This window comes from Eptesicus fuscus, chromosome 19, assembly GCF_027574615.1.
Source record: "Eptesicus fuscus isolate TK198812 chromosome 19, DD_ASM_mEF_20220401, whole genome shotgun sequence".
Lineage (NCBI taxonomy): Eukaryota > Metazoa > Chordata > Mammalia > Chiroptera > Vespertilionidae > Eptesicus > Eptesicus fuscus.
Window position 1 is genome coordinate 12,184,131 of NC_072491.1, and position 14,474 is coordinate 12,198,604.

At 35.3% G+C, this 14,474-nt stretch overlaps 1 protein-coding gene across 1 annotated transcript in view; it reads left to right on the forward strand.

Annotated features, from left to right (window-relative positions):
* The window catches only part of VPS13B (vacuolar protein sorting 13 homolog B), a 593,664-nt gene that overhangs the window by 334,114 nt on the left and 245,076 nt on the right, over positions 1-14,474 (forward strand). Inside the window, exons 31-33 of the mRNA XM_008148507.3 lie at positions 2,759-2,962; positions 7,578-7,704; positions 10,945-11,088. Coding sequence (XP_008146729.2) covers positions 2,759-2,962; positions 7,578-7,704; positions 10,945-11,088 — 475 coding nt within the window. The remainder of the gene's footprint in view (positions 1-2,758; positions 2,963-7,577; positions 7,705-10,944; positions 11,089-14,474) is intronic.

The window sequence follows — 14,474 nt, forward strand, 5'->3', positions numbered from 1 at the left end:
ACATTTATCTTTATCAGTTTCATTATAGTTGTTTCATAATTAGAAAAGTAGACTTTGTTATATCTTGGTGCCTTTTTATCTATGATTAGTTGATGATTAGATATACTATTAATTCAGAACTTTTAAAGATAATATACTTAAGGCATGCTCATAAAGTTTATAATGGACCTCTTAAGAATAGTTTAATTTTCAGGCATATATTTTATTTATCTCTATATTAGTCTTAATATTGAAATTACTCAAGCACAGAAAAGTTAATTTCTGTAAGCTTATGGCCATTGGAAAGTGAGACCCAAGTTCACATGAATCTTTTGCTTACCCATTCTCTGCAATTTGCATTTAAATGGTTTCACAATTAACTTTTAAGTTGGATTTACACATCCCAACACTATATATTTCTCTGAACTTTCAAATCAGCTTAAAAGGACAAATATATAACTTAATTTCAAAAGCAAATAGAAAGAGAAAAACTCTCCAATCTTGATTCTTAGACAGTTTGAAAATTTTCAATTAGCATGGTTAGAAGTAGCTGGCTATTGCTCAATATATAAACCATTTTTCCATTGGGAAGAAGAACCTGTGGAAAGTCATATTTTCCACAGATGGATGATGGGAGGAATATGGCCAAGACAAAATATGGGGAATTTGAAGCCTAAATGAAAACCACTGATGACACTCAGTGTTTTTGTGGTTGTAATCTTCTGATTATGCCATTTCTCCATGTGCCCAGGAAAACAGAAAGCCTGGTGTTAATGCTGGACTAGGTTGCTTTGTCTGTCTTTTATTATAGCACTAATTGGTGCTAATATAGCACTAATTGTATTTTCAAAATTACTTCTTTTTTCAAGGATTCTTAAAGTAGTTCACCTTCAAATATCTTTAAGGAATTTATTTACATTGTAAAAAGCACTGTCTAGATTAAAATAAGTAAATGCAAATTTTATATGGGGAAAACAATCTAGGAAAATTGGCTAGGCCACCAAGTGCCCAAGATAAGTTAGAATTTATGTGGAACTGAATCAAAAGTTTCCTGTTTAAAGACTGTGTGCTTTCTATGGCTGTGGACAGATTAACTTCTTCACTTGAGATTTGTAAAGATTTGTGTCCGTTAAAATCACTGAATTGAAACAGCATTTATTGATTATGATATATTGGAGAAGATTGATAAATCATTGTGATGTTATTGTACTGCTTTATGTAGAGAGACCTTAGGAGCACGGAGAGGGTTATGAGCCCTATTTCTAATGCTGTTATTGTGTTCATGTAAAACTTTAGGCCACTTTTCATTGCATGCCCATTTCTAGATTGTAATGTTTCTAAGTTAGACCCAGGTTTGGCTGTTCCCTCAGGAATAAGGAAAATCCATCCATTTTTGTTTCTCTAGTTCCTGATCTGGCTTCTTGACTAATGCCTGTCTGTTTCTCTGTTACTTTATTATAACTTTCTCTGCTATCTCCCCACATGATCTGCCTGCTCATTTAATTCAGGCTTCTCCCTGCTCCTTTCTTCCCTTGAATTCATTAGCCTCAGCCCTCATCCTGTTTGGCCCAATGCATGCTATCTCCACTCCTGAGCAACTGGCCTAGACATCACCTGTCTTAAATTTCAGTGATCAATATTTGACCAACTTCTGGGTATGGTCAGACCCACACTACTTACTTAGTCGAGGCATCATCTTAATCATATTTTTACCTTCTTTCTGCAATTTTCACTCTAGGATCCAACTTTCCCACCTCCTCAGTTAGTTTTATTAGTGTTCAATTGATGTAATTAATTTAATTTTATTTTTTCTAAACCTGCATTTGTAGGTTTTTAAAGTATGTATATTAGTAAAACTATTTTTATTCACTATGTTATTTCAGGGTTCTTTTTACTGATTGACATTTTCTTGGAGACCAAATATTACTTTCCTTTAGATAACTCACTTTAAAGTATTTGTGAGCCTACAAAATTAAACAGTTCGAAAACTCCCACCAAGTTAGGTTGATCTGGCTCCTAAACCTTCCCACCCTACCATACTGGCTTGCTATTTTTATTCTGAAACCTTCATGAAAAATTTAACCATATTCTTCCTCTAATTTAGCTTTAAACCACTGGTAATTTTATTTCTTTGCTGAGCATTGGGTCCAATAAGAACAAAGTCCCAACTCTAAATGGGCCAGCCTCACCGTGTTTCTACACCAGTAAACTGTAGTGTTCTTAACAATTTATCTATATGACAGTTGGGTTTATAATGTATCGAAGGCAAGAGGCAGGGAATGAAGTAGATTAACAAGGCTCTAAGACTCTTCCTAACAAGACATCAAAAGACCGAGGAAGGTACATGATAGCATTGGAAAGGAGACTGGCTTTTGAGTCAGAAAACTTGTATTTAGGTGGCAGTTTTGTCACCTACTACCTGGGTAATTTTGGCTAAGTGAGCCTCTCTGAATTACTTTCTCTTTAATAAAAATGGAAATAATAATAGAACCTCAGCATCTCCATGATTGAAATCATGTGTGTGTAAGTTCTTAGAGAAAAAAGTACAGAGCTAGGAGTAACTAACTCCTTATCAAGTAGGTTACAGTAAGTGATAGGTTTTTGGATACATTTTCAAGTCATAATTTGTGGTAACTTTTCAATACGTGCCTCGTAGATTTGACTAATCTAGTGTATTCATCAGTAACCCAAAGGGGAAAAAAATAATACTATGTTAGTGAACAAAATAATCATAGAAAATTGGCATTACCTATTTACTTTTTTTCCGCTGCCTTTACAGAAGAGCCTTGAACTTAGGAATTCTTCGGGACCCTGGATCAGAAATTGAAGATAGACAATACCAAATAGACCTGCAGTCCATCAATATTGGCACTGCGCAGTGGGATCAACTGAAACCAGAGAAGGAAACTGGCACAGGAGGGGTGCTAACAGAGAGCGAGAGAAATTCTCAGAACCCAGCCCTGGAATGGAACATGGCCAGCAGGTAGGAGTGATGGAGAAACTTGCTGCACTTTGTATATTTCCTTGCCAGACCAGTTGGTGATATCATCTTGAGCATGCCCAACCTGAAGGTTTTAGTATTGCTTCTGCATTGCATGACAAACATAAAATATATTTTGTAATTGAATTTCATGATTTTACTTGGAAATCTATTAGTCCTACTATTGCACTGTAATTATTGCAAATTTAAGATTGTGCTAACATTGTTTTAAACCTTGCTATTTGCTGAAAGGTTCCACTTCAGGCTAAGGTTACATTCACATTTTCCCTTGAAATCCATTGTATTCAAGGTCAGATTTTGTTTTAAGTTTCTGCTTTCTGCTTATAATAATAAGAGAAGTGCTTGCTTTGGCAGCACACATAATAATAAGAGGAGAAAAGCAAAAATGACACTAGTTGGTTATTTAAAGTTCATTTTAACCAAAGGCAGGTATGTTCACAGGAAAATGTAGAATGGAATTAGTCCTGAATGTAAGCTGTCAGATTTGTAGAGCCACTGCCATCTTACCTGGGCTATTTGAGGTTCTCATCAGAAGGACAGAATTGTTTGCTAGAAGGAAGGTACTGGTCATTAAAGATACTTTTATATTGTAAAAAGTATACATTGTATGTTGTAAACAGTTTTTATGATGTAAGAAAGTGTTAGTTATTTTTCACTGTTTTTATTTTTAATTTATAAGTTTCAATAACATCTGTTGCTGATAACATACCATGTTGATTTGTTAATTGGATTTCTTTAAAACATTGGGTGTAGAGTTTTGCAATGGTGATTGCTTTGGATTTCTGTCCCTTTAACACCAAAACTATATTTATCCAAGTCTTGGCATTAATAATAGTGATTATATCAATAATAGATAACATAATGCTTAGCACTTTACCTAATTTCACAATGATAGAGGTAAGAACGGTTTTCCCTAATTATGCATGGAGTAACTAAGGCCTAGACAAGATAAGTGATTTGCCTAAAACCAAATACTCCCTGGTAGTCTATACCCCTAACAGGCTCTTCATTTTCAGGTGCCCACACTCTTTTCTATCATCATGTGCTGTATTCATAATGAACTTCTTTTAGCTTCCTTCAGACAGATCGTCTCTTGCTTTTAGGCTTTTGTATGTGATCTTCTCTTTGCTAGGAGCTCTCTTAACCCACCCTTTTCATTTGCCTCCTCAACTCTCAGAGCAGATGTCCTGTTTTCCAGGAAGTCTTCCCTGAGCCCTAAGGAGAGAAGATTAGGTTCCCTTATGTGGACTCGTATGGCATTTAGCATATTTAATTCTAAGTAAGACAGTTATCTCCCAAGGACAGAGATTGTCACCATCCTTTCCATTGATTCATTCCTAACACTAAGTGCTTTCATACTGTAAAATGAATAATTAGAGCCCTTCATTGACAAGTGATTAAGTGTGCCCCTAAGGAAGAGTAAAAAATATTCATGTAAAAAACCTCGCAAAAATGACGCAGGTACATTCAGGAGAGAGGTGTAATCATTGAGCCAGCAGCAGGTGCAGTCAGGAAGCTGGAGGGAAAGCATGTTTTGGTCCTGAAGAGAGGATCTTGGTGCATACCACACATCCAGCACACCAGTCCTGATCTCTAAACATCACATGATATCCACCAGGATCAAGTTCTCTCATTCCTCCACTTCACTCAGTTTTCAGATTTAGATAGAACCAGATTAAAAACCTTACAAGTCATCATTTCTTCAAAACCACAAATTCTATCATCAACAAAGAAGATGAGCCTAATTTTCTCATGGAACTTTATGACCATCTAGTCTTAACTTAGCTATATCTCTCCTATTGTTTCCTCAGTTTATTTAATAAACAGTGTGTGTGTGTGTGTGTGTGTGTGTGTGTGTGTGTGTGTGTGTTAATTGATTGAGTTGAAATTCACATAACATGAAGTTAACCATTTAAAGTAAACAATTCAATGACATTTTATTCATTCACAATATTTTGTAACCGCAACCTCTATCTATTACCACCAACTCTATCCAGTTGCAAATATTTTCTTCTCCCCCCAACTAAAACCCTTTACCCACTAAGTAGTTTCTATTTCCAGATGCAAATAGCCAGCTCATTTCAAAATCCTGCCTATCAGGGATGCGAGAATTAGTCTGAGGTCAAAATGGCCATTAAAAATCTATTCTCTTGGTTTACTGAGAGTGGCTAAGACCTTGACGTCATTAATAATGTCAGTTAGTATTTTGAGTTTTGCTTCTCTCTTTTGTTATTTTAAGCCCTAGACTATTATCTAGTAAAATGGTGGTAGAATTTAATTCTTGTTGTAGTTATTTTTGTGTTGCTTTTTTCTTTAAAATTCATCCTTGAACATATTTGAATCTAAAATAAAATAAAAAAGATTTTTAAAATGTGTATCATTACCTCAAATACTGAACAGAGAATAACACAAAAGTTAGCACTTGTATACAAGAAAAGTTATAGTTTTATAGGACTGTTGACTTTTTAAGCTTTTCTTTTTATTTCCAAGGTCATAGGTCTTTCAAAGGTTGTATAATTGATTTAATTCATCATATAATGGAGAAAAAGTTATGATACAGAAAAGTGCTTTTTTTTCATTAGTACTTTAGGTAATGTTTGCTTTTATTTGGTTTCTTGCCATATTTCCCACTTTAAGGTATTTTTAATAAAAGGTATATATTAGTACTCCTCTATGAGAGTACATCACATGGTACATGTTTCTCACATTGATCACTTTATGGAATTTGAGCTATTAGGCTATAATTATGGTGTCTTTCAGAATCTCAACCTTTTCTCTGTATTCACAGATTTTAATTTTTCTTCCTGTTACCCTTTATTCACCAGATCTCTTAATTCTTTAAAATTGACTTTCTTAAAATCTAATACTTATGTGCCACAGAACCAGATGATCCAATTTTATTTCCTGGCAGACACCATATAAAGCTCTGCCCATTGCAAAATTCAACAAGAGATACTAGTACCCTCAAGACTCCACTGGAAAAGCAAGTAGAAAGACTTGAGTTTCTCTGGGCTTTTTCATGTCAGTCACTGATCTCAACTTTATCATTTTATAAAATAAAGAAATACTAGGAACGCATTTATGAGGAATATAAATTAATGGTTCCTTGGAACTTTGGGGGCATGGCTTGCTAGTAAAACATATTGTATTATTTCATAAAGTGGAAACTAAGAATGTGAATAGTAGACCTGAAGATCTGTACTAGCACAAGCTTTGGTTTATCAGTAAGGTTTTCTAATTTCATCCTCTACCATGTTTGCAATACTTCCTTTGAAATTATTAGCAATTTTTAATGTAGAGTAGAAATATCATACTAAATAACTGATTAAAAGTGAAAATGTATAAAGAAGAATTAAAACAGAGGTCAAGTACTGCTCTGGTATCAAGTTGCCTCCCATGCCCACTGTGTAATCTTTGTTCCTGAACCTCCTTCCTTAGAGGTAATATGGGGCTAATAATGCTCCTTACTCTACATACAGTTTCATTATGAAGCAGCATTTAGTATCAAAGTCAGAAGTGCCATCCCACAAGCTTTAAAGGCAGCAATAATCAATGAACAGAGGATTCTTAGAGCTTAACAAAAAGATGTCAAAGATTAGAATACACTTGGGAACCTAGTGAGATTGTTAAGAAGACAGTTGTCAACTGTAAGGTCAGTAATGTAAAATATAGGAAATTAAAAATTATCACAAAACAGTGAGGTTATTGGTAGCAAAAAAGATAATAAGCTATTTGTAAAAATAAGAGGAATTAGAAACAAAGTAATTTTTTGAAAAGTATTAGGATGAAACTAATATGAAATGACTACATCTGAATATCTCAGTGATTTTTATATCCTTTATAAATCTGAAGTTAAGTACTGAAGTTACAGAACTATGACTATAAATATAGCCCTAGCTGGTTTGGCTCAGTGGATAGAGCGTCGGCCTGCATACTGAAAGGTCCCAGGTTCGATTCCGGTCAAGGGCACATGCCTGGGTTGTGGGCTTGATCCCCAGTTGGAGACTTGCAGGAGGCAGCCAATCCATGATTCTCTCTCATCATGGATGTTTCTATCCCTCTCTCCCTCTTCCTTCCTCTCTGAAATCAATAAAAATATATATTAAAAAAAATAAAATAAAAATATATATATATATATATATATCTAATAAAAGAGTAACATGCTAATTGACCATACCTTCATGATGCCTATCAACCAATCAGGAGTGAGTATGCAAATTAACCCAACAAAGATGGTGGGTTAATTTGCATATGCAGGCGCAGAGTGGCTGGGGACGGGGCGGGACGCAGGCATTCCGGATCACCCCAGCCGCTCCTGGCCTCTGGGCAGTGTGGGAAGGCAGAAAGGCCGCTCTGGGCCCAAGTGGAAAGGTGGCTCAGGCCAGAGCGAAGGTGGTGCTGGCAGCCAGGGGAATGAAGGCCCATTCTTGCACGAATCTTCATTCGTGCATTGGGCCACTAGTATATATAAAGAGGCACTCCCAAAATCATGTGATTTTGTCATACATGTTGTAGTTCAAAGACTTGTACAAATTTAATGAAACTTATTCTTGAAAAATAATGCAATGGCTAACAATTCTGTTCTTTATTTTTTTAGCATACGGCGACATCAAGAAAGAAGAGCAATCATGACTCCCATTTTAACAGATTTTTCTGTCCGAATAACTGGAGCACCTGCCATCATTTTCACCAAAATAATTTCTCCAGAAAATATGCACACTGAGGTTAGAGCATAATTTAGGTCTCATTTAATCTGAATAATGGAGCAGCTCCTCTTTGTATGTTAGGGGTTTTCATATTTTCAGAGCACAGAATATCAAAGTAGCTTATTAAGTTACTATTGCAGCTATTATTGAGCACTTTCTAGTACTGTTCACTTATTGCTTTTATGTAATAACTCATTCAATCCTCATAATAATTACATTTGCTTCTCCTATTGTCTTCATTTTTCAGATGGGAAAACGGAAGCATAAAAAACTAATCCAAATAACTTGTCCAAATTTTCACAACTAGTAAATGGCGAGCATGCTGTAAACCCAAATGGTCTGGCTTCAGACTATACACAACCTGTACAACCTCTTTCTAATGAAAGCAACAATATTACTGACAGATAATTTAGAGTTTTCAAATGGATTACCTTACATAGTCTTCACAGCATCCTTATGAGATAGATATTATTAGTATCCATGTTTTATGAAGGAGGAAACAGCAAAAGAAATGAGGTTACTTGACTTGATCCATGTTAGCCAATTATTGGTGGGTCCAGGTTTCAAGTCTGATCACTGTGTATCAGTGACTCCACGCCTAGAGCAGAAATGTAATAATAATATGGTTCATCATAACTTTAAAAATCTCTTCATAGTACAAAGATTCCGAAAATTTATATGGAACCACAAAAGACCCCAAATAGCTGCAGGAATCTTGAGAAAGAAGAACAAAGTTGGAGGTGTCACACTACCTGACATCAAACTATGCTATAAGGCCATAGTAATCAAAACAGCATGGTATTGGCACAATACCAGGCATATTGATCAATGGAACAGAATAAGAGCACAGAAATAAACCCACCCATTTATGGTCAATTGACACAGGAGGCAAGAACATACAGTGGGATAAAGATAGTCTTTTCAATAAATGGTGTTGGAAAAATTGGACAGATCCATGCAAAAAATGAAACTAGATGACCAAATTATACCATACATAAAATTAAACTCAAAATGGATTAAAGATTTAAATGTCAGTTGTGAAACCATAAAAATCTCAGAAGAAAACATAGGTAGTAAACTCTGACATTTCTCTTAGCAAGGAAACCCTCATGCACTGTTGGTGGGAATGCAGATTGGTGCAATATGTAGTTCCCTCAAAATATTAAAACCTGAACTGCCTTATGACCCAGTGAATGACTTCTGGGTATATGTCTAGAGAAAACCAAAACACTAATTCAAAAGGATGTATGTATCCCTATGTTCTTTACAGCATTATTTACAATAGCCAAATTATGGAAGCAGCCTAAATGTCCATCAGTAGACGGGTGGATAAAAGAGCTGTGGCACATTTACACAATGGAATACTATGCAGCAATAAAAAAGAAGGATCTCTTACCCTTTGAGACAGCATGGAGGGACCTGGATAGTATTATGTTAAGTGAAATAAGTCAGTTATAAAAAGACAAATACTATATGATTTCACTAACATGTGGAATCTGAAGAACAAAATAAATGAACAAACAAAATTTAAACAGATTTGATATATACAGAGAACTGATGGTTGCCAGAGGGAAGAGAGTTGAGGGACTGGGTAAAAAAGGTTAAGGGATTAAGAACTACAAATTCGTAGTACAAAATAGTCATGGGGATATAAAGTACAGGGAATATGGTCAATACAACTATAATATTGACTATGTATGGTGCCAGGTGCATACTGGAAATATTGTGAAGTATAAAATTATCTAACTACTATGCAGTATGCCCAAAACTAATACAAAATAATATTGAATGTAAACCATTAAAAAAAAGAAAACAAGGTTCTTCATAGAAATTTGTTATACTGAAAACTTTCATAAATTTTTTGATCACTTAAAAGCAGTTATTATGAAAAGTTCAGAGAAATTAGGTACAAATTAAATATAGTAACCCAAGCTACTATAACTTTCTATTCTTTCCCTGAAATTTTTATAAACAATATTTTTGTATATGTTATCTTATTTGATATTTATAATAGCCCTACAATCACAAGTGGTATGGTCTGAGTACTCTCCAAAGGATAGCAATTACAGGTAGGTTAGATATAGTGTCTTATATATCCACGGAAGTTATATAAAAATGAAATCTAATATCTTACAGTTACTTAGTAGCACAATTACTTTAAAATACATGAATATATTCCTTTTCATCAGAACCTGAGGAATAAAATAAGAATTCTAACTATAATGAGTAAACACAAGGTACTTGTAGGGAAAAGGTTTTTTAACAAACACACAAGAAAAAGGGGTGATCATTTTTTACATGCTGCTCTTTATGACTTTATTGAAACCTGCTCTAAGCTGTTTAGTTTGTATTTGGACCAGTCATAAGTCTCCTTAAATCCATTCCCTTGGATGACTCTAATATGGAGAAGGTTTGTGGATGTTCCCAAGCTTTTGAACATTGTCCACATGCACTTCATGACCAGAGGCAGGACTTCTGCTTGTGAAAGGAAGCTTCTGGGTCATTTTTCATTTCTGTTTTCCTTCTCTGAATGGTTTCCCAACAAAGAATGTTCAAGTGACTCAGTTATGCAGAGCAGCACCAGTCAAGTAGTGGACATCTACCTAACGCTGCCAAGATTTTAGCAGTTTGAAGTTAAATTAATTAGGCTAGCTGTTTTTGGCTTCAGCGCTGTGTTTTGTTATAAATCATTTGGAATGTATCCTTTGGAGAGTACTCAGACCATACCACTTGTGATTGTAATTGCCTGCCTACAATTGCCTGTTTACATCTGTCTGCTCAGCCAGATTGTAACCTCCTCAAGAGCAGGTTGCCCCTCAAGGTCAGCCTTATTCTTTGTGATATTCCTACCACTTCAGAATAGTGCATGGGAATTAGGAGGTGCTGAGTAAATATTTGTTGGTTTGAATGAATGAACAAGACTATGCTAACGTCCCCCATCATCACTTATTGAAACAATGAGATATGAAAATGCCAAATGTATATGAAGTAGTGAAAAATTCTTACTATTAGTTTGTTGCGCTATAACTAGCAAACAGCCTGATGCAAAGCAGGCCCTTATAAATGTTTATTAAATTAATCCATTAAACTGTGTCGAGTGGCTGGGCTCACCATTTCTGCTATTCTCGTTAACAAATGAACTCGGGTCCAGTGAGAATTCATCAATGTAGTAAAGGTCAAATAAGTAAGAATGATGAATTATCATCTAATGGCTATCATGTTTCTTTATCTGTATTCAACCTTTTTTTGTTCCTTCAGGAGATTTTAGTGTGTGGCCATTCCTTGGAAGTGAATATAACCACAAACCTGGATTTCTTCCTGAGTGTGGCTCAAGTTCAACTCTTACATCAGTTAATAGTAGCAAATATGACTGGACTGGAACCATCAAGCAAGGCCACAGAGGTAACTATTACCTGATTTTGATTAGGCCTACTGCGTTTGTGCCAACTTTACATTCATAATAGGAAAACTAAATTAAATGCTTTCTGCTAATTATTCTATACTTAATTTTATTCAAAAGGTGGTCATAAATCATTTTGGATTGGTATTCTTTACTTTTGAAATTTGTTTGGTCTCCTTTCCTATAATTTATCATGCATCTTTGCAAAATTGCTGTGGCCTAGCTTCAGAAAAGCCTCTGTTAAAAACATGATTTTATTACCCTGTTGCAGTTTTTAAAGTACAATGCAAGAAACCCTGGTGTAGTTTTTTCCTTACTCAGATACATTAAAGGGATATGGCCTCTTTTGGAAGTGAACTATGTAGGAGTACTATGGGAATATCTTCAATAAATAACTTCTACAGTGTTCGTTTCCCAGGCTCAGTGAAGAATGGACACAATCATAAAAGTTGAATGTCTGCCTAGAATGTTAATTCTGATCTGGTGTTCATTGGAAGCCTGCATTGTAACCACAAAGCATGTCCCATGAAACAAAGAAAGCTGCTTGTTAGATGCTTCTCAAGATATGCTTTCTTTGCTTTTGTTTCCATACTTCTATGATCATATCTGTGCTTAGAGTAAATCGTCTATAAAAACTCAAGTGAAGAAACTGTTTATCTATGAAAAAGTCATTCTTTTGTCGGGAGTTATGCACAAGGCTCTAAATTCTATTTATTCAGGAGGGAGTGAAGGAAAAGGTATTCACTGAGAGCCACTTGATGCTAGGCAGTGTGCCAAGTGTTTTCATGTGCGTGGACTCGTGTATCTTCAAGCATGTTATCCCAGCCACCCTCTGAGGGAGAGGGGGCACTATCACCATTTTACAGATTAGCATCTTGGGGCTCAGAGACAGTGCGTAGCCTACTGATGTCACACACATGGCAGTGAGCGTTGGATCTGAGATCTTATTTAGGTCTTTTAAGTCTGTGCTCTTTCCATTCTGCCTCAGTTCTTGTACTATAATTGTTTCATTCGTTTCTCAATCTTCTTTATTAAAAATTTTTTTAAATGTTGAAGCTTTTAACTTTCATAGATGGATATTCTCCAACTAGATCATTTTTTTACCACCTGTGATTTCTGTTTGCTTATTATCTTTTTAAACAAGTCTATACAGATATATATATTCTCCAGAATATTGACTTTTTTTAAACATATGTTAGACAGTCTATAAGAATATAATAGTATGACATAAAAATAAGTAAAGCAGAAAATATTTCCCCATGGCATTTTTGATGAAGTGCTTGAAGCAAGCTGGCTAGGAAATTATATTTTACATTCTGTTAATTTCTGATGTGTTTAAGGAATTTACACAACTTAGCAAATTGATTCTTAACTATTTATCTACTTCTAATGCCTACTATTAGTAGTATCTAATTTCAGTACAAAGGGACACTCAGAGTTAGATTAGTGGTCCCTCATAGTTCCATAAATGAACTAGGTGTTGTTTTTGCTGTTTTAAAAATGTGTCTATGGTCCTTTGTTCCTTCTTGGAGATAATGTTAAAAGTTCAGACAATATACTGAAAAGTGGTTGAGATAGTAAATTCTATTTTATGTGTATTTTACCACAATTTAAAAGAAAAAAAAGTATTGGCTTTAATGAAGAGAACAATTGGTCCTGTCCCCAGCCTCAGTGGAATATGTCTGTGAAAATTTTAGTATTAAAAAAGACCTTCAGCCTGGCCCATGTGGCTCAGTGGTCAAGCATCAACCTGTGAACCAGGAGGACACGATTAGATTCCTGGTCAGGGCACATGCCCTAGTTGCCTGAGTGATCACCAGTAGGGGGTGTGCAGGAGACAGCTGATCTGTGATTCTCTCCCATCGTCGTTTTTTTCTCTCTCTCCCTCTCCTCTCTCTCCCTCTCCCTTTCTCTTTGAAATCAATTTTTTTAAAAAAAGAAGACCTTCAGTGAAATAGAAGAATATTTTTCTATTCATAAATAATTTAGCACAACCCACCTCCGATATAGAACATAAAGATGTTTTTGTTACATAGAATACAATATATTTTGAAAGACCTGGTGACCTTTAAAACAACCACACTACTCTAATTTTAAAAAATTCTTTTTGAGCCCTGGCTGAGTCGCTTAGTGGGTTGTAGAATCATCCTGTGCACCAAAAGGTCATGGGTTTAATTTCCGGTCAGGGCACATACCCAGGTTGCAGATTTCATCCACCATGGGGGTGCATGCAGAAGGCGGCCAAATGATGTTTTTCTCTCACATTGATGTTTCTCTCTCTCTCCCCCTCTTCCTTCCTCTCTCTCTAAAATCAATAAAAGCATATCCTCAGGTGAGGATTTAAAGAAATCTTTTTGAGTGTTAAAGAAATAGGAAAATCAGTATAGCTGTGTTACTGGGGAAGTGGAGGAAGGAGTACGTGTTTGTTAAAAATGTGTACCATGACATTGTGAACATCTATTATTTCATAAAAATGATGAATTAATCATGGAAATCCCATTGATCAGGACTGTAGAAAGAACCCTGTGAATTACAGGCAAGTAAATGAAGTAAATGTCACATCTGTTCTAAGCTCACCAACTGATGGATGGTGTTAATATTTTTAGACAATCTTTGACAAGCTTTTATTTGAAAGATTAATTTTAAAATGTATTCAAGAATGTGGCAGAGGGATTTTTGTTAGTAGAGTAAACATTCCAAACTTTAAACAAAGGGGAAGAGAGATGGACAAATTTTTGGAAACAGAAGTAAAAACAGTGGAACAATCTGAGGATTATTGCTAGGAGCAAACTTATGATGAAACTTTCATGTACATAGCTAAAAGAGGAAATACTTTAGGTAATAAATGACCAGCTGGTGGTTTAGGGAAATTGCCTCCAACATTGACCAACATTTTTCCAATACTTTTGCTCTGAAAAATGTACTTTATATGAGGTGAGGCTGTGGTGACTGATACACTTGGTTTACCCTTTCTAAGATGCTTTTCCTTCTTCCAACATGGTCTTGGTCCCATAAAGGCCCAATTATATAAAAGTGGTTATTAATTACATAATCATAAATGTATGCAATAAGAATAAACAAGGGAGATAGTTTAGTTACATGCACAAGTAAATGTCAGGAAATATTTGAAAGAGAATGTGAATAAACAAAGAGTTAAAGGTCTTGATTTGTTGACACAGTTCTAGTCAGTGAAATATAAAGTATTCTACCGATTTCTGGGAAAGTCTTGACTTTCTTCCTTTTCCTTGTTGGAATAATGACAAGGGAAGTGACCGGGCACTTGTTACCATGTGATTACAAACATGAGGATAACAGCCATACACCAAAAATAGCAAAATGAGCAGATAAAATGATCCTGAGATGTGAGTGACATCACGGAGCCTCTGCA